Source organism: Kryptolebias marmoratus, linkage group LG15, assembly GCF_001649575.2.
Source record: "Kryptolebias marmoratus isolate JLee-2015 linkage group LG15, ASM164957v2, whole genome shotgun sequence".
Classification (NCBI taxonomy): Eukaryota; Metazoa; Chordata; class Actinopteri; order Cyprinodontiformes; family Rivulidae; genus Kryptolebias; species Kryptolebias marmoratus.
The window spans coordinates 32,143,023-32,162,176 of NC_051444.1; the positions used below are offsets into that span (position 1 = coordinate 32,143,023).

The following is a 19,154-nucleotide window of genomic DNA, read 5'->3' on the forward strand; positions in this document are numbered from 1 at the left end:
GCACTTCGTCTGGCCCCTCACCTAGGACCTGTCTGCCTTGGGTGACCCTACTAGGGGCATGAAGCCCCTGACAGCATAGCTCCTAGGATCATTGGGACACTCAAACCCCTCCACCACGATAAGGTGGCAGCCCAGGGAGACCTTCTTTAGTGTGAAGGTCATGATTTCAATGGTTTCTTAAAAGAATTTCAAATTTTGATTCATCTGACCATATAACAGTTTCCCACTTTGCAGATGGTGGCATTTTTGGATAGTGTTCATATATGGCTTCTTCTCTGCATGATAGAGCTTTAACATGCATATGTGGATGTCATGGAGAACTGTGTTTACAGACAATGATGCGTAGAGCCTATGCAATGATGTCCAGAACAGAATCAGACTTTTGTTAATTTTAATTTTTGTAGACGATGGGACAGTCACAGTATTCCAAATTTTGTGTTGAGTACCATTATTCTAAAATTATTCCACTGATTTTAGATGCAGTTTTTTGCAGACTGGGGAACCTCTGCCCATCTTCACTTCTGAGATATTCAGCCTCTCTAAAATGCTTTTTTTATATCCAGTCTTACTGACTTGTTGCCAATTAACAGTTGCAAAATGCTCCTCCAGATATTTCTTATTTATATCACCTACTTTTACAGCCTTTTAATGTCCCTGTCCCAACTGTTTTGAGATCAAAGTCAAAATTCACATTTTTTCCCAGAAAATTTAAAAATGTTAATTTATAGCATTTAATATGTTTACCATTTGGGTTGTTCCATGTTGAATAAAATTAGTGTTTTTGAAATTTGCAAATAATTGCATTTTGTTTTAATTTATATTTTACACAACATCCCAATTTTTCTCAGAATTGGGGTTGTAATAATTCACTTCATAATGTACTGTATGAAATTGCATTATGGTAATAATGAATTTACTGCAATTGGATTTGACTCTGAGTCTGGTTTGGACTTAAATAGATTTATGATTGAGCTTGTTTTCTTTTATTGTTTAGTGCCATGGATGACTTTTGCTTTGAATTGGCAGTATATAAAAAAAACTAAATTTAATTGAGAACAAAGAAATGTTGACCAACTTACTTAAAACACTGAACAGTCATACTGCATCTGTAGTGATCTAACAAATTTTATTAGTTCAGAAAGTCCATGGTTCCCTCTTTTCTCATGACCAATGGGACTGTTCATATAAAATGCATGTGAGCAGTGAATTATTGATTGTGCTTTTTATTCCCCACTTACAGGAGGGAGATGTTAGAATAATAATGTCCCATTTACAACAGATTTGACTCCTGGAGGTCTTGAACACACTGAAACAAGTTATTGACTGGCTTTGTCAGATGTAGCATCACTTAATCTTTCCCAACAACAAGTACATATACGAGTACTGTACCAATATGAGTTAATATTTGTATTTGACTTGATCAGTTTATGCTGCTTTTAGTTTTTCTGCTCAAATAGACATTAAAACTAAATTAAGACAAACAAAAAAAAAAACAACCCAAACAAATAAACTGATATGAACTGATAGAAAATAAGCATCTCCACAAATAAAGTTATGAACAATGCATATACTGTACATGCACTACTAGTGTAAGTTTTTCCTTTAGTGTAATCATAAGCAATAAAGTACGAAGTGTGGCTTATGACAATACCAAAAACTTCTTCAATAACACACAAACCCTGCAGTAGACTCACAAATTAACCTCTCCACACCAACTCAACCTTCCTATTTATTGCCTGCCATAGAAGGTAAAAGGGGTACAAAGACTTGTTTAAAGTTTTTATTTTTAACTTTGTGTTTAATTTAACCCCTCTACTTTAATTAATTTTGTAAAAACAACAAAATCATTTTTATGAACAATTTTTCCAACCAATGCCATTTTTTAACACTTGATTTTGAACCATATACTTGAAGTTTTTTTGGTTTTAATATTTGTTTTAAATTTATCTTGCATAGTGGAAGGACTAGATGGGTTGGTGCAGACTGGTCCACATGATGTGATTAAAAACAGCAAGCTAAGTGGAAATCCTTTTCGTGCTTTTGCAGCATTAACTGATGCTGCTTATTGGTCAACACACAAAAAACAAATGAATAATACCACCCAAACATGAAACCTAAGAAAGCTTGCCAGTGAAATTCCAATAAAGAATAAGTAGAAAGAGGTACAGTTCATAGTCCTCTAAAGCAACCAACAGCTTTCTGCATTGCAGACATAAAAAAAACTTTAACCTATCTGCAGGGCACACATCTTTAAGCACTGCCATAAAAAATAATTTGTGGGAGGTAAACCTATAACTTCAATACAACCCTCACTTCGACTATCTCAGTTAAATCACTAAATAAATACATTCAGGTGTATCTAATTAAAGATGAATAATAAAAAAACTCTTAAAACTGCATATGACAGCAGTTTCAACAAAATCAGTTAAAGCCAAATACTACAACTGATATACTGCAGTACAATTATTTGCACTATGAGAGTTGGGATTTGTTCAAATCCCTCAGTGAATGACTCCTGACAAACAAACAACAAACTTTCTCTCACAAAACCCACCAACATCATAGACAAAAAAAATCTAAAAGCTTAATGACTGACACTTTGTACCTGGTTGTGAAGCCCCCTCTGGTCCCTGTGGGGGAGTCAAGGCTGTCTCCCAGTTTGGCTGGCCTGTCACGATTCATGTGCTGCAGAATAGAGCTCAGCTCAGTAATCACTGTGTTCTTGGTGTCTGGTGTGGACGGCGGGCTGCGTAGCTCAGGGGGCTGATCGCCCCATAGCTTAGATGTCCTTTGAGAAGGAGTCCTTGGAGGCTCTGAGGATGATGGGGGAGGGGGAGGGGCTTGAGGTGGGGACCCATATAACTCTGAAGGTTCCTCAATAAGAGCGTCATGATAAAGCGATGTTCTATTAATGACAGATTTGCCCTTGGGTTTGGGTGGGACAGGGGGGCGATCTATCAGGAAGGCGTGTCCGTCTGCAGTGGCATAGAGACTTTCTAAAGTGCTGTCACAGAAGCCTCCTTCAGACGACAATGTAGAGATGCTCGAAACAGTACTGGTGGTTTCCATGTGCTGAGGATCTCCACTGCTGCGACTGTCGACCTCTTCAATGCCTGAGTCAGCCACCCCTGACTCTGGTTCAGGTGGAGCAGGATGGTATGAAGGGGGCATGCTGTTTGCTACCCGTTTGTGTTGATCGGTGACAGGTGGTGGGGCGTGAGGATGGTAAGGGGGTAAAGGAGGTCCTCCAATCCGTCTCTGCTGCTGAATCATCTCTGCTATGGCACTGGCCTGGTCATCAGGAATGTCAATACTGTTTGCAAACTCTAGTGGTGGGGGGAGGGGCTCTGAAAACTCAAACTCTTCATCTATGTCGACTGAGGCCAGAGGTGGAGGAGGGATGCGGAATGGTAATTTTACTGGTTCTTCTAAAGATTCGCCTAAAGGAACACTTCTTCTCCGTGAAGCAGCTGACTGGAGATTGGAGGACAGGGTTGGAAGGTTGTGAGGATTGGGCTGGTTAGGGTCCTTCAACTCAGATGGTCGGTTGCTGTCCTGGACCTCCAACTCCTGGTTGTTCACCTTGTTATTTGTGGCTTCTGTGCTTGTGTGGACCATCAGCAGCCCAGTAGCCTTTGGCTGTGAGTTATCTGCCACATTTGCCGGTGCACTTTTTCTTTCCTCCACTGGCTGATGCTGCCGCTCTTCACGTGCTCCGTCAGTCTCATACTTGTGTTCTGTCATTTGCCTCCGAAGGCCTCCACGGCCTGGCCGTCCCATAGTTGCTGTTGATATTGAAGCAAAACTTGTTTCAATCCCAGAGCGTAATTTTGTGTCAATAAATAAAGGTTGGTTGAGGTCTGGTTTGTGACTTTGCTGAAGAGGCAGGGACTGAGCTTCCTGCTTGGGGGTTTGATGAACCTGAGGAGAATTTGTTGACTGATTCTGGGGATGGTTCTGTTGCTCCTTCATGGCTCGATCACGAGCTGCTAAAGCCAGAGCAAGAGGAGAATTAGGGTCCAAAGGTTTACCAGTGACAGGGTGGAGGTATGTCCCATTGGCCTTGTAGTGGCTCTTAGGAGGAGTGGCTGGGAGACTAACTGGACTATCTAGATTGGGACATTGGCCTGTTCTAGTGTTTAGAGGTTCCCGAACCACTGTGGGCTCAGGAGTATTGAAATCTGTCATATTTCCACTACCACCACCAACGGGGGGACCAAGCTGCATCACAGAAGGGGGGGCCATTATCCTTCTAAGCCGTTCATCACTACTGAACATACCTTCATCAATGGACTTGGATTGACGAAGACGAGGGGTCGGTGTGGGACCACTCAGTTCGTCATCCCCAATGTCTATTGACTGAAAGGCAATGGAATTCTTTTTTGCTTCTAGCCTCTTCTCGCGGTCCCGTACTGCCCCAGCAATAGCTGCTGCAAAAGGGTTGTTTTGAGAGAGTGGATCCTCAGGACATAAACCTCCACTTCCACTGACACTGGGTGTGAGAGGTGGATGTTCAGGGGTGGTGGGCTCAATCTCCATACTGCTACCCTGGCTGCTCTTGCCACTGCTGCTGGTGGAGGGCTCTTTAACAATAATAGTAGGAATGGGGATGGAGGAGCACGTCCTTTCTACAGGTGTAGTGGGCATGGAAACTGGTCCTGAGGGGCTGACTGGCACATGGCATGTTTTCTCTGGACTGTCTTCAACATTCGACTGCTTGACCAGCATTCCCTTCCTTCTTGCTGGTTTTGCTGGCACATACAATGTCTTATTACCTACCTCAGAGTAAGGGTTTTCAGGCACTGGCGTGCGCCCTCGAATGCGTGTACTCTCAAACTGCTCTGAGCTTTGACGGAAATAGCCTCGCCTCAAAGTACCAACATCTGTGGTTCTACTGATGGTTGTCACTGCGTTAGGTGAGTTCTGAGTGAAGCTTGGTCGTGTGGTGCCATAACTCTTGGCTGTAGGGCTAGCAATGGAGTTGTAGCCCGGTGGTGAAGGGGGTGAAATGGCTGGAGGAGGAGGGATGTCTTCTGAGGTGTCTGGCATTGAGAGGCTGCGGGAAAACTTGAGAGGAGGAGGTGTGAGGAGTCCTTGTTTTTCATCCTCTGATGTACCTTGAGGAAATGGAGCAGAAAGAAAATTTATGTGAGAGCTCAAGAGAGACATCACAACTCTTTATTTATTTATTTCTTCCCCAATATTATGTTGTTGATATACGCTCTTTTTAAAATTTATAACTGGGGGTCTACACAATTCATCATCCCAGTGAGCAAAACACATAATCTTAAGGTTGAGATCAGTCAGAGATTAATTTATCTTAGCTCATATTTTAGATATTGTCAGATTGTTAGATTCCTAATTGTTGTTTAGTTTGCACTTTGAATCGCCTTGTTGCGGAAAAGTGCTATATAAATAAATTTCACTTCACTTCACTTCACTTCACTTCACTTCACTTCATTTCACTTCACTTCACTTCACTTCACTTCACTTATTGCAGTAATAACACCAATGCATCAAACAACACAATATAAAAACAAAGAAATGGACAATATTGTTTAATCTGAAAATGTTATTACCTGTTTTATAAGTAAATAAAATAAAAACTATTTATTTCAAAGTCTGAGAAACAGAATTAAAGACAGTTAAAAAAAAGCTAATGGTTGAACTGCACCACAAAAATGATTGATGATGGTTTTTATTGTTGTAGTGCCACTGTCTTTATGAGGCTGATGAAGTTAGCTGGATGTGGGAAATATTTGAAAGCTAATAGTCACAAGTATGAGACTTATTTGAACAGTACTTAGTTATTCTTGCCAATACTGGCTAAATGCAGACCTTGATTAAACATCTAAATTTAGATGGCTATAAAACTTCCACTGCACAGAAAAACTTTTTTGCCTGATTTTAGCTGACACTTATGGAAAATTTAGGTGTTGTTTTAATCCCAAAATATTCACTGTCTTTTTTCTGGTGAATTAAGATAACTGATATTCACTGCAAAGCATAGTGTGCCACTTCGTGTTTTGCCTGCTGGTAGCTGGAGTAATTTGTTTGCTCACAGAATCTTTTGATTTTCTGGATTTATCAAACTTTTACATAGTTCCACATTCTAGTACACAAACACCCTCAATACAGCAGTTTTTTACAATTAGGTTTTGCTTGAGAAACTTTTTGTATTTCAACACTACTTGTTTTTATCAGTGTATTTGTTGTCTGCTAGCTCTATCTAGAATTACCTTAACATGGCATCTGGTTCTCTTCCAGCTTCTTCTGTTCTCACTTGCTCTGCGTGTCAGATATGTAGCTATTCCTCTGCCACTTTTAGCAGTAAGTAAGTACATGTAATAAAGGTAGTCGTATAATAGCATTAGAGGAGAGGTAGTCTGAATTAGAAGCTCGGCTCCGCGCTGGTGAAAAGCCATTACTAGCTAGGTCCCCTTAGGCCAGGGGTGTCAAACTCCAGGCCTCGAGGGCCGCTGTCCTGGGAGTTTTAGGTTTTTCTGCTCCAACACACCTAATTCAAATAGTTTGATTACCTCCTCACCATATCATCAGGTTCTCCAGGAGCATGGCAACAAGTCATCCAGATCATTGGTCATATAGGAAGAATGTTTGAGATATTGGAAATGTTCAGTTTGGCTAGAAAGAATAGAATTATAGATATCTATACTACTTATCCAGTCTGACTGGTACAATAAACAGCCACTTAAACTTTAAGAATTTTTAGAAATTTTTAATTTATTTTTAACAGTACAACTGGAATTGTAGATATCTTAAATTTTAATTTTGACTAATAGTAATTGATTGCAAATATCTTTAATTTAAATTGTGACTAGTAATAATGTTATTATGACTAGAAGTAATCCAATTATTTTTATCTAAACTAATAATTAGAGAGAGGAGTGTGTTGATAAAATGTTAAAACAGGTCGCCTCACACTGTGCCAGCAATTAGAGTTTGAGCAAGCGTGTGAGATAGTTGAGAGTGCACAGGACACCTTACTGCTTGCTCACATTATTATACATGCATCAGTTTCACTGCACGGTAAGCTATCTGGTACAAATACAACTACAAAATCTCTCCCCTCTGTTTGAACAAAGAATAGGGAGCAATTTTGATGTTAAAAATGATTAAATTGACTAAAATTACAAAAATTATGATAGCAATACATCATACAGCACCATATGTAATGGATACATACCTGGTACTTATAGAGTACATACCAGGTACCAGATAGGTTATTACTTACCGGGTAAAACCTGTCTCAATGTGGTTTGGGTGGGTCTAAGAGAAGAAGCAGTAGAGAGGTGTGTAAGACTAAGTCTCTGCTTCCTGGACTGGGTTGTTCCTGGGTTGTCAATAAATTGGATGACTAATAAAATCGTCTGGCCTACTAGAAAGAAGAGCAGCTTCATCTGACATGGGGTAGATACCCTTTCTCTGCAACAGACGAGATTTTCTCCAAAATGCACTCTAATTAGCTATGTAGCCCACGTTAATGTCATGACATCACTGGGCCAGCCAGCAGTTGAATGACGATGTGGCTGAACATGTCATCGCTGACATCACGATCTGACATTGTTTTTGCAAAATTACACAGTGTGCGTGTGTGTGTGTTTGTTAGAGATGGTAAGAAGACTGTGTAATATATGTTGTATGTGTGTTTTCAAATAAGTCCATGAATCACGTCACAGAGGCCATTGTCTTTGATAATGTGATGGAAGTTTCATCAGCCAGCCCAGAGCAGATCCACAGATGTCCTTAGGCAGGAGGGAGCAGAGCATCTTGTTTACATAAAATCCGGGGAGAAATTAAAGACAGCTGACCAAGGTCAGCCTAGGGGAGCCAAATTCACAAACAGTAATTTTTTTGGGTCAGGCTGACTTGTTTTTGTCTGCTTTGAAAGTCTTGCTGATACTTCTCAATGGCGAATCCAAACAGCCAAATTCCAAGACCATTCCACCTGATTCGAGCGAACAACTTCCTCCAAGATGTAACTCATATTATTCATGAGTTCCAGAACCCATCAAACGAATTTGACGATAAGTCAGGTAACTGCCTAAACCAAACAGCAGAAATCCTGTTATCAAAAATCCAAATATGTAAAGATCTCCCACGTCTTCCACAGACAAACTCGATAGACAAACAATATTCCATTTTCTCCAGGAATCCACTGTGTATCCAGCAAAGAATGTCTTCTCCGGGCAAACTGGCTCTCCTTTGCCCAGCATTCCCGTCGAGAAAATTTGATCAATTGTGTTGAGAGACCAGCTGACCAGATCCATAGTTTATAAATTTTGGAGAATATGCAAAGACAGGCTCTGAAAAAGAAAGCAGGGCAGAGAGGCGGGGGTGGGGGTGGGTTCAGGAGACAGAGAGACAGATAGAAAAGAAACACATCCACCTTCCACAGAGAGAAAAAAAAAAAGTTGTAGAGTTGGAAGTTTAATTCCTGACGGCAGTCACATGCCGAAGTGTCCCTGGGCAAGACACTGAACCCTTCATTGCCTCTAATGTGTGTCCGATCAGTGTACAAATGGAATTTACAGCAGACTCTACAGAATGATTTATTCAGATTAGCTTTGTAGAGATGTAGTAGAGTACCGTATGAATGTGTGTGTGTGTATGGGTAAATGAGGGCACAGATTGTGTTGTAAAGCATTTTGAGTGAACTAGTTGGCTAGAAAGGTGCTATAGAAGTACCAATACATCTACCTTCCTCCTCTGCATCATGTCAGCAGCACCTTTGCCTGTCATTGTCCCTACGTTTAGAGTTACTATCCTCAGTCCTACACTCTTGACTCTCATCTCTTCTCCCTCTGTCTCTTAGCATGTTTCCCTCCTCATCGTCTTCAACTAACAGTAGCACAATTTCCGCCAGCATCCTGTTTATTAACAGCACCAGTGGTGGTCGTTGTTAATCCGGGCCTTGATGGATCTAGTATGGTGGTGCTTGGATGAGCCTGCATGTTTTTTTTGGCTAAAGTGTTTTATGCCGCATGCCCTTTCTGACACAACCCTCACCATTTACAGGGCTTGGGACTGGCACAAGAGATACACTGCCTTGTGCTCCCTAGTGGCTGATTTTGTCATTACAATATTAGTGGGTGCAAACTTTATATTGGAAAGGACTGCTTTGACTGCAATAAATCATATTTCAAGCACTATGCGTTCATTTGCTGCATCCTAATAATATCTATTTTGTCAATTCAATGGACGTTCAGTGGCCTTGAGCCCACACCTGGTTTAGATGATAGTGATGACAGAAAAGAAAGTGAGCAGTGAGGAAAGTGTGGGTTTATCGCAATTAATATCTGCATCGCAAAATTGTCTGGTAATATTGCAGATGTCAAGTTTTTCTAATATCGTGCAGAAGCCATGCTAAGCTAAGCTGGCAAGAGCTACTGAACCACAAACACACCAACAAACTCAAGAAGTGGAGGATTGGAGGAAACAAATTACCCCAACTACCAGCAGAGCAAATAGGAAATGATGCAATAAGCCTTGCCATAAATGTCAGCTCACCAAAAGTCCTTCACTGGCATCAAGATTATTCAACAACAGGTATGTATCTTGTAAGTACCCTGTATGTACCCTGTACCTATGAGCTGTATTATGTATTGCTACCTAAATTATATTTGTAACACTAGCTATTTACAGAATGAAACAATTTTTAATTTCCCATTGTATTTTACTATTATTTGTTTATATTTTTTTTATTTTCATGATGACAAGTGAGGCACTGCCACCCACTCGCCTTCCCTTCCTTCTAAAACTAAGTGTGACACCTTCTAAGCAAACTGGGGCACCTGCACAATGGAAAGGAGCGCCACTCCCCTCAATGACTGGGCATGCAAATAAGTAAAAGAAAAAGGGTGCAAATCACTGACAACCTTTTTCAAGTTTGAGCCTAAAGAGATGCCACCCAAGGTGGCACAAGGTGTTCACATCAAGAACTGTTGGAGAATAATCTAACCATCTAGTCATTGTCAGTAAAACAGCCTCTTTAATTTCTGAAGTTATGTTTGAAATTATGAGTGATTAATTTTCAGCATCATCTGATCAGACTTATTCTTGGTCAAAGTCAAGTCAAATTTATTTATATAGCACTTTTCAACAACAAGGCAGTTCAAAGTGCTTACCACCATACAGACCATACAGTTGTGTACTGTTGTTTCTATTAAACTCATTCTTTGCGGTAATGCTTACAATATTGCTGTGCAGTGAGAGTGAAGTTTCAGCATATGCTTAATGACCTCCAGTATAATCGTCTGAATGCACACTTTGCTGACCAGATCATTTTAATTTATCTATAATTAGCTGTAATATTGCCAGTGGGAGCACACAGAGCAAGGCCTTTTGAGCATTAATAGATTATAACAAGCTGAAAGCACAAGGTACTGGACATGCAGCTCATGACTTGAGTCAACATTTGCACACTTTCATGCACACACTAACTACAGATACATCATACCTATTGACTTCTGCTTCCTCATGATGCCTTTCTCAGGTAACCCCAGGTAGACTCCTGGCACAGTGGGCGGCACCACGGCTACTCCCTGGCGGTCGTGATACATGGACTGAAAATCAGAATGTTGTTTGTGATACACAGAAATACACACTAAACGTTTACTTTCTAAAAGTGTGACTGACTTCAGCAGAATTTTATTAATAGTTTTTCATTTTAACTTTATAATATGTGATGATACAGTAATGACATGCTTTAGTTTAAAACTAAATTTTTAGGCAAATATGCCAAATAAATCTTGAATGCAATATTTTTTTATACCTTTTGACTGCCACAGATGATCAAATAAACTGCTACCTATATAAATCTTTTCACATGATCACAAGAAGATTCTGGACCTTTGTATTCTAGATAGGGGTTGTTAACCGACTCAGCCAAACGAATAACAGTCACATTTTAAAGCAAATTTATTCATCACTTATTTTCTGTACAAGCTTCAAGCTATCAGTGACAGTTGTTTAAATCTGACTTCTGTCAAACTATACCCCCACTTTATACCCAGCAGGAGTCATTTCTACTTTGCTCCCATGTAGGACTGCAACAACAAATCGATAAAATCGATAAAATTCGATAATTAAAAGCGTTGGCAACAAATTTCATTATCGATACGTGTCGCGCAATTTATGCGTCACTAACGTTGTCGCGGAAACGGGTGACATCACCGTTTCCAATATAAGTCATTGCTCCGTCCGCACAAAAAACAAAAAAAAAACTCTGTCCGCTCCATATGATGATGAAGAAGCTACGGCTCCTCTTCCTCACTGCAAACTTTCTTTCTGCTACTCCATTACCGTTTTGGGGGGCATGTTTTACTCACTGCAGGTTAGAATCTGCTGAATAGGGTTTTGTGTTTAGTCTTAAAGTTGTTAAGCAGCAGAACTAGCTCTGTGAGCTCTGTTAGCAGCAGTTAGCATACAGGAAACTGCACGCTGCTTTCAGCGCCACCCGGTGTCATCACAAAGTAATGTTTAGTCATGGGTCGATCACTGTATGCANAGTGAAGAGTGAGGCAACATTTAACTAAATTTACATCTACTTATTTTTGTAATTAATTGTTTAATGGTACTTGTTTGTAGTGTGTGTGTTTAATTGATTTAGTTGTAAGTTTTTTAGAGATGTGAAACACGGGTGGTAAATAAGCTATTGTTATTTTCTGCTTGAGAGCTAAGTATATAAAGTGAGAATGTTGAATTGAATTTATATTGATTTATTTAAAAATAAGAAAGTAGTAAACGTTTTACATCAACCTACTTCTTTACATACAGATAACTTTTTTATGTGGGCCAAAATGAATGACTGAATGAATGAATGAATTCTAAGACAACCGATTAATCGATTAATCGAGAAAATAATCGCCCGATTAATCAATTATTGAAATTATCGTTAGTTGCAGCCCTACTCCCATGCATTTACAGTATGCACATATTCCATCATGCATACACCCCTGCATCCACTGCATGTATCCCTGCAATCATGCATTTATGCATGCAACAACACCAGCTACAATCCATCTAATCCGGGGCATGTGTAATCACTTATTCTTGGTACCTAAAATACTTTTGATAGTATATTAAACAAGATGAAATACAGAAAAAAAAAACCTAGCCTGAATTTTTTTAAAGAAAACATACTGTCATATTATTTTGGAAGTGTATGCATATGCAAGGCCTAATAATAATAATACTAATAATAATAATACCAATAAGAAGAATAAGAATAAGAATAAGAATAAAAAACTGGTCCAAATCTGCTTTTCTTCATTTCAAAAGTAATAAAATTATTATTGTTGAGGCAACTGCCAAAGTGGGTATGAAACAGACAGTGGATATGAAGTGTGCCATGGAGGATATGAAAAGATGTTTGGCAGAATTCTTTTTTTGTACACAACATGTATGTGTTTGAAGTGATCAAAGCTGCAAAAGTAAAAGATGGTCGAGGTACAAATTTACCAGTAGTCCAATCTGCAGTTGCTATTATTTATGCTAGCAAATACCCTCAGAATTCTCTGTAAATAACTGTATAATGTGAAATTGATGGCAGTGTGGAGGTTTATAAAACAGCAATTGCATGAGCCACAGTGAAAATTTTGAGATTTAAATTGTTTTAAGGCAGCAGCGATCCACTTTAGACTTAGCTGTTTGCACTAGAGCCATTAATCTGTCAATCACGTGAGATTTGCACTCCAAACTGAGGTTGTTAAAACAGCTATCTACACAATGTAAGATACTAATTATTTATAAGCTTTCCACAAAACTTCATTTCAAAAAATCTGTACTGTTAAATTAATCCTGTTCAGGTTTGCAAAGGGTGGTGAGGGTGTATTTTTCTAGCAGTCATTGGGAGGAGGGGTAAATTTTGGTCAAGTCACCTGTCCATCACATGACTGCGTAAAAGAACACAAAACAAACAATGATCCACGATGACACTCACACTAAAAGGGGAATTTAAAATCTCAAATTAATCTAACACCTATATTTTTTGACTTTGGGAGGAAACCAAAGAAAACTCACACATGCACGGGGAGAGCATAAAAAATCCAGAGAAAGGGGCCCAGTCGAGATTCGAACACAAGATTCTTGCTACAAGGCAACAGTACCGTACTTATGATTTGCACTGCCATACATCTAGTGTGAAAAAAAATGTGTGGTGGTAGCTGAGAGTCTTCCCCATCACATACTCTGAGTGCTCACAGATTAGATGAGATCATTGTCGAAAACACTGGCATGCAGGGTGGCAGGTAAGAGGCAATTCTTTAATTTTCAAGAGAAATTATTCAAATTACCTCATTAATAAAAACAATAGGGCTTGACTTGGGCTTCAATGCCTTACTCAAGCTTCAAACACAAACAAAGCTGATAATTTCTATTTTTACGTGTGTCACCTTACATTCATGTCAGTGGGTGTAACCAAGCAGCGGCTGGATGGACGGGGTTTGATCGTGGCAATCTTTGTATCTATAGGTGAGGTCTTCTGGGCGTGTGTCATCTCTTCAACTTTATCTGCAAAAACAAGCCAGAGTGTGATCTAACAGCACCAAGAAAGGCAGAGCAGGGCTGGACTTGCAAAGCCTCAGTAATGACCTGACAAGTCAAACGCAAGCCAATCATTCACAGCAACCCTCCCATGTGCCTCCACACTAAAACTGCACATGAAACTAAAACAGAAAACACTGAAATATAAATATTTCTTCTGTAAGCAGAAAGGAGGGGAGACGGCAAGAGGACTTTGATGAAATAATGAGTCCAGCCTTGGAAGCCGTGCAAGCCTTTTTCCCAAACAGCCGGCTCAGAAGCATCATCCAGGTCTCAAGTATGCTCCCTCAAAAAATGTAAAATGAGCAATGAATGTGGAGTCTGTCAAGTTTGTCGTTACTGTTTTTAATTTTTAGCTCACAGCACAGGAAAGATGTCAACAACAAATTTGGCAGACATGAACTTTCCATTGGTGTGTGATAATACCATAAGAGATTCCACCGTAAACATTTTACTAATATACAGCCACAGTTAAAGTAAGAACATCCTATTTTTGAAGATATGTGATAACAACAAAAAACATTTAGTCCTTTTCAAGTCTTATGATTTGAATTCAGTCTCACGTAACATATTGCATCACATCTTTTTAACAGAAAGGAAACCAAAATACAGAATCAGTAAGCCTAAAACTAAGTCCATCCTTGATGTTCCCAGAGGATTTCGGAGCTTTAGTATCAGCCAGGAGCTTCTGAGCAGTTGTTTTGTCAGTTTGCTGCTCTGGAGTATACAGCTCTGTGTTAACACAATGCTAGGGTGTAAAGAAATTAGTAATGACCTTAGAAAAGCAACTGTTGCTGCCAATAAATCTGGGAAAGGTTGAAGGCCAATTCCAAACTATCTGGAGTCCATTATTCTACAGAGAGAAGGATTATTTACAAGTTGAAGACAGCTGCAAACTTCCCCGAAGAAGTTGTCCCAGCAAATTCACCTCTAGGTCAGACCATGTAATGCTGTAAGAAATGACAAAAACCCCAAGAGTTCCATTTCAGACTCAACAGGCCAAAATTGCAGCTCAAAGGTTAACGGTCATGACAGGTAAATTAGAAAAAAGACCAATAAGTATGTTTTTTGGAAGGGTTGCAGGAGAAAACCTCTTATCTCCAAAAATTAAACATGGCAGCACGACTTAGGTTTGTGAAGTTTTATCTGAATGAACTACAAGAGTTCTGGAACAATGTCCTTTGGACACATGAAACCAAAGTGGAGATGTTTACCCATAATGCACAGCAACATGTTTTTAATATCAGCAAAAACTCATACCAACTGTCAGCACAGTGGTGGAGGGCTAACCATGAACTTCTCTGTAGACCAAAGGATTTAAGCAGGGGTCTCCAATCCTGGTCCTCGAGTGCCACTATTCTGCATGTGTTACTTGTTTCCCTGCTCCAACACACCTGATTCAGTGGTTAAATTACCTCTTCATGTTCTGCAGAAGCCTGTTAATCACCCATTGATTCAAATTAGGTGTGTTGGAGCAGAGAAAAAAGTAAAACATGACGGATAGTAGCCCTCGAGGACCAGGATTGGAGACCACTGGATTTAAGAGTCAAATATGAGGCCATCTGTCTGACAGCTGAAGCTTGGACCAAACTTGGTCATGAAACAGAACAATGATCCCCAATACAGGGACAAATCTACAACAGAACGGCTCAAAAAGAAAAGAATCAAAGTGCTGCAGTGGTCCAGTGAAAGTCCAGAACCTCAACCTGAATGAAATGCTGTGGTGAAACCTTCAAAGAGGTGTGCAGAAACCAATGTCTTCAAACCTCAATAAAGTGAAACAACAACAGAAAGAAGAGAGGGACATAATTTCTTTACAACCATGTGAGGTACTGATAAAGTCCTACTGAACACCTCTACTGAGAGTTACTGCTGCTAAAGGAGGTTCTACAAGCTGGACACTGTTTTATTCCCTGTTTCTGTGTTTTGGTTTAGTTTTTGTTAAAAAAAAATGACAGTATTTATTGTGTCATGTGTTGTTGTTCAACTGAGGGTGGATTCAACCTATTTTAAAACCTTGTACAAACCAGATGATTTTATGATTCATACATTTTTATAACTGACAGGGTGTACTTTTTTACTGTGACTGTACATACTAGCTCTGATCTGTCCTCTCACTGTGACATCTGCATGGCTACCTGTGTGGGATGTAGAAAGCTTTCATGCATTAAGGGAGTGATTACTTAGAGTGACTTGGAAAACAATCCTCTTCTTCTGCGCATCTACACACAGAGAGGAAAGGGGAGGAAAGGACCATCAATGACTTTAACAGCAGCAACAGATTGACACAAAACAGCATACTGCACAACATGCAGCACAGCTGCCCTGGAAACCAATCTGTGAGTGAAACATTTCTTGGAAAAAAAAAATCCTCCTCCACATACCCACATACATACAAAAGGCTGCAATGACACAGGAAATAAACATGAATAAACATGACAGCACTGACATACTGTAACAGCTTACATGCACAAACATATATTCAGTCAGGTCTTCTGTAACTCCTCATTAACTGTCTTCTTCAGGATTAGAAACCAATCAAAATTATTTATAACCAATAAACAAACCAATCAGCTACTGAGCAGTCCGGTGAGTCAAGAGTCACAAAGAGAAAAACATGAAGCTCACTTGCGGTTTTAAGTAAGAAGAGGGGAATTCCAGAAAGAAGTTTTAAAAAAAATCAGTTTCTCTGCTCAGAGTAAGCTAGATCAGAGTTTAGGAATAAACTCAAGGTTTTCAGTTCCAGAAAGGCTGATTACAAAGGAGATTGGTATAGCATCAGATTATGGGGGAAATCTCTAACAGAAATACATAATCTCCATCCTCAGAAACAACTAAGCTCCAACCACCAGAAGTACTTTTTCTGTATTTGAAAATAAAATCTAGTATGTGATCTAAACCACTCTCCTCCTGATTTTCCTTGTGGCCTGCAGCTAGATGCTATTGGAAAAGTTTAGCTGAAAGAGTAAAAGGGAGTTGTAAACCTTTTATTGCAAATAATAATAACCAAGGAAAAAACAACAACAAACTAAAACTGGTGGAGGCAACATGTTTCCTGTGACAGGAGATCATGTACTCCTGGTGACGTTGGCTGGAGCTTTTCCCCCCATTGTCTGCAGCTAGATGCTCTTGTTACAATGAGTTTAATCAACTCTGAGTATCTTAACCTTGAGTTAACAGTGTGACTGTGTGCAGTAAAAAGCCATCATCAATGGAGCTCTGATACCTCGACTCACAATGGCAACTGGAGGAAAACAAATCTAGTCCATTTCCTAATATCAAGTTTGCTAAGTACGTACTTACCAAGAATGCAGTGCAGCTGATCGAAGGCGCACAATGATGATGTCACAGCTCAGCTTTAAGCTTTCACATAGCTTTAACATTTAAACTCTAATAGACTAATTAGTTTTTTTTTCACATTTAAATGAAGAGTCAAATAATAAGAAAAATAATTAGACCACATTTTTCAAAAGCTTATCAATTAAAATGACGTTAAAAAAAAATCTGTTTTCAGGATGCTATGTCTGTAAAACAAGATTCTCAAAACCATAAACAGATTCTAACATAAATCATTTTGATTACAGAAATCGCTTAAATAGCCTCAAACAAACAAACAAAGAGTTAAAAACTTACTTGATGAGATATCTGTATAAAATAAAAATTTGCCTTACAGATTTAATAAATTTAGTATTACAGTATACCTTTGCTACCTTTAAATGGTTTTCTGCTTATAAATTACTATTTGAATCAGCTCCAGAATGATATTAGGTAATGACAGGTTTGACAGGCAGTATCTCTTTAAGATTAATGTTTAAGATTAATTAACTTTTTACTGGTGAGAAGTGTTATTTGTTGGAACAATATTACAAATCCTGTTATATTTGGACTTGTAGAGAAAAAATAAGAGCAAAATGTAACAGTTCCACAGTTCCATGCCACAGTCTCAGTAGTTTTCCACAGTTTCACCTGGTCCTCTCTGTTTATAAGCTCACCTCTCACAGCAGTTCAGTGCCAGATTTTTGAAAGGTTTTTCCTAGTAGATGTCCAGCGTTATCTCACAGTTCATGCCTGCCTCGATCTCGACCCCTTGCCGGTACCACGACTCTCGCCTACTCCTCAACGGATACTTTCCTGGACTCTGCTCACCGGCCTTCGACCTTGCTTCCCCTTTTTGGATTACCCACTCTGGTTTGTACTTATCTGGATTTGGTTCTCGCTCTCTGACCTCCTGGCTTTGACCTCTCGCCTGTCCCCGAACTTTCCCACTAGCCTTAGCCCCAAACTAAGTGGCCTGACCGGCTCTCACTCAAGTCACTCGGTGGCCTTACATGGTTCGAGTTTATCTCCTGTACATTCAGAGGGTCCCGTCCTGAGTGTTAGCATTTCTACTAGCTTTATAGCTAAAATAAACATCTTAAAACTTTGCCTGTGTCCGCCTATTATGAGTCCTGTTTTGACTAGCCTTGTCAGAATAATCTGGCCAAATAAGATGGACTCGAAACAGCAAAACTGGCAAAATTTCGTAGAAAATGCTATTTCTGGGTTAGAGAGGAATGTCCAGGAAATGATGCGGTTAATCCGCGACACTTCCGGTTCGCCAAGCAACATAGTTTCTGGGCCGCAGCCTTCCTCATCTGGTACGTGGCGCTCGTCAGTTTCACCCATGTACAAACCAAAGCTTCCGTTGCCCGAAAGTTTCACAGAGTTTTACTGAGTCCTATTAAAAACATCAGTCTCCTCTCTGCTCACGTTACCGGCTGAACTGTCAGTTCATGGTAAAAAATTCTCCACTCAGGTGTTCATTGACTCAGGGGCCGATACAGAATTCATAGATCAAACCTTAGCCGAATCCATGGGTATCAAGCTAACACCATCCAGGGGTTACTGCCTTAGACGGTCACATCCTGAACCAAGACAACCACGAGACTGAACTCGTTCGTCTATCGGTAGTTGGAAACCATCACGAGACACTAAAGTTTTTGATTATCCACTCACCCGAACTCCCTGTTATTTTAGGAGCTACCTGGCTGAGGAGACACAACCCCCATATTGATTGGGTCAAACGGGAAATCACAGGCTGGTCGGATCAATGCTCCTCGTCCTGTCTCATGGACGCCGTGGTGCCCACTCCAGTACCGGTGGTGAACCCAGACACCTATCCTGACCTGTCTAAAGTGCCCCCAGAATACCACAACCTCAAAGAGGTATTTATTAAGCTCAAGCCAACTTCACTTTCCCCGCACAGACCCTATGATTGCCCCATAGACCTTCTTCCAGGCTCAGAACCACCTCGTGGAAGGCTTTTCTCTCTGTCTCATCCTGAACAGGAGGCCATGTCTAAGTATATTAAGGAGAGTCTTCAGGCGGGGATCATTAGGCCCTCAATCTCACCCACAGGAGCCAGGTTCTTCTTTGTGGGTAAGAAGGATGGCTTGCTGGGGCCATGTATAGACTACAGAGGTTTAAACAATGTTACTATTAAAAACAAATATCCTTTACCCCTCATGTCATTTGCATTTGACCTTATCCAGGGAGCCAAGATTTTCACTAAGCTCGACCTCTGTAACGCCTTTTTTTTCTGCAGTTTTTGA

The 19,154-nt window shown here is 39.9% G+C and overlaps 1 protein-coding gene across 1 annotated transcript in view; it reads right to left on the reverse strand.

Annotated features, from left to right (window-relative positions):
• Window positions 1-19,154, reverse strand: part of shank2b (SH3 and multiple ankyrin repeat domains 2b) — a 370,640-nt gene that overhangs the window by 32,411 nt on the left and 319,075 nt on the right. Inside the window, exons 19-22 of the mRNA XM_025008967.2 lie at window positions 15,747-15,785; window positions 13,418-13,530; window positions 10,478-10,583; window positions 2,606-5,117 (exon numbers count right to left, since the gene is read on the reverse strand). Coding sequence (XP_024864735.1) covers window positions 2,606-5,117; window positions 10,478-10,583; window positions 13,418-13,530; window positions 15,747-15,785 — 2,770 coding nt within the window. The remainder of the gene's footprint in view (window positions 1-2,605; window positions 5,118-10,477; window positions 10,584-13,417; window positions 13,531-15,746; window positions 15,786-19,154) is intronic.